Source organism: Penaeus monodon, chromosome 33 (assembly GCF_015228065.2).
Source record: "Penaeus monodon isolate SGIC_2016 chromosome 33, NSTDA_Pmon_1, whole genome shotgun sequence".
NCBI classification, from domain to species: Eukaryota; Metazoa; Arthropoda; class Malacostraca; order Decapoda; family Penaeidae; genus Penaeus; species Penaeus monodon.
This window is the reverse complement of record NC_051418.1, coordinates 11,252,785-11,253,882: the sequence shown is the minus strand read 5'-3', so window position 1 is coordinate 11,253,882 and position 1,098 is coordinate 11,252,785. Positions and strand designations below refer to the sequence as shown.

The 1,098-nt window shown below is 41.2% G+C and overlaps 1 protein-coding gene across 1 annotated transcript in view; it reads right to left on the bottom strand.

Moving 5' to 3' along the window:
- Nucleotides 1-1,098, bottom strand: part of LOC119594245 (A-kinase anchor protein 17A-like) — a gene marked incomplete in the record, with an annotated part of 9,101 nt that overhangs the window by 3,036 nt on the left and 4,967 nt on the right. The window contains 3 exon segments of the mRNA XM_037943314.1: nucleotides 129-269; nucleotides 415-516; nucleotides 733-994. Of these exon segments, the coding sequence (XP_037799242.1) occupies nucleotides 129-269; nucleotides 415-516; nucleotides 733-994 (505 nt within the window).

Below are 1,098 nucleotides of genomic sequence, written 5' to 3'. Positions count from 1 at the left end.
CAGATCAGATAAATTCACATATCCATTTTACTACAGTGCCTTGAAGGCTTTAGTCGCAGGAACTGACTTTCTATTTCAAATTGTAAAACTTCTTCATCTTGAAAACATTAAGAGGGAATTAACAATACCTTTCCCTGAACAGCCTTGCGCACTTTCTCACGCTGCTGTTCCATCCGGTCCTCCTCTCTGGACTTGTACGAGCGGACAAGCTTGTCACGCAGCATTCGCTCTTGGTCTGCCAGCTTCTCCTGGTGTCTGCGTTCCTTCAGCTGGGAAGGTGGGAATATATATAAGCCTCAATTATTGCTTAGATCAACTAGTATAACTACTAGATCCAAGACAAACAAAAACGATTCAAATTCACGGCATGAAGTATTACAAGTTATTAAACAAAGAAAAATCAATACTACAAACCTCTTTTTCCTTCAACTCCTCCACCTGCTTCTTGTTGTGTTCATCCAAATGCCGGAATATCTCCTCCTCCCTCTTCTGGGCGATCTCCTTCTGACGTCCAACCTACAAGGGCAAACATCAGTAACAGCCGACCTTTTCCCCATAAAGCGTAAACTTTTGCCTGGTGGCTTCTCAATCAAATTTAAATGCAGACTAATTTCTTTTCCCAACAAAGGAAGGTACATCTGTAAACTCTCAAGTAACAAACTACACTACAAGATGTGAATCCTCAGGAGCCAAATCAAAGAAACCAGGTTATTGCTCTGGCACCAAACACACCTTAATTCTCTCAAAAAGCTCATCCAAGAGTCGAATGCTCTCCAGTTTGCGTTGGGCGATTAGCAGCTTGCGCTCCTCCAAAGCAATCTTCCTGGCGAGTTTTGCTTCCTCTTCCTCTTCCTGCTTCTTTATCTTCTCTTCCACTTTCATCAACCTTTTCTTCCGTCTCTTTTCCTCTCTCTCCTTCCTTCGATATTCTTTCTCCTTCTTTTTTGCTTCTTTGCGTTCCTCCTTCATCCTCCTTTCCTCCTCCAATCTCATCCTAAAAAGAAATATAATTGTAATTTCTACTTATATCTATTACATGTACATCCTTTGTACATCTAAAAATGTTTGAAGTCATTCCCATCCAATCCATCATCATAC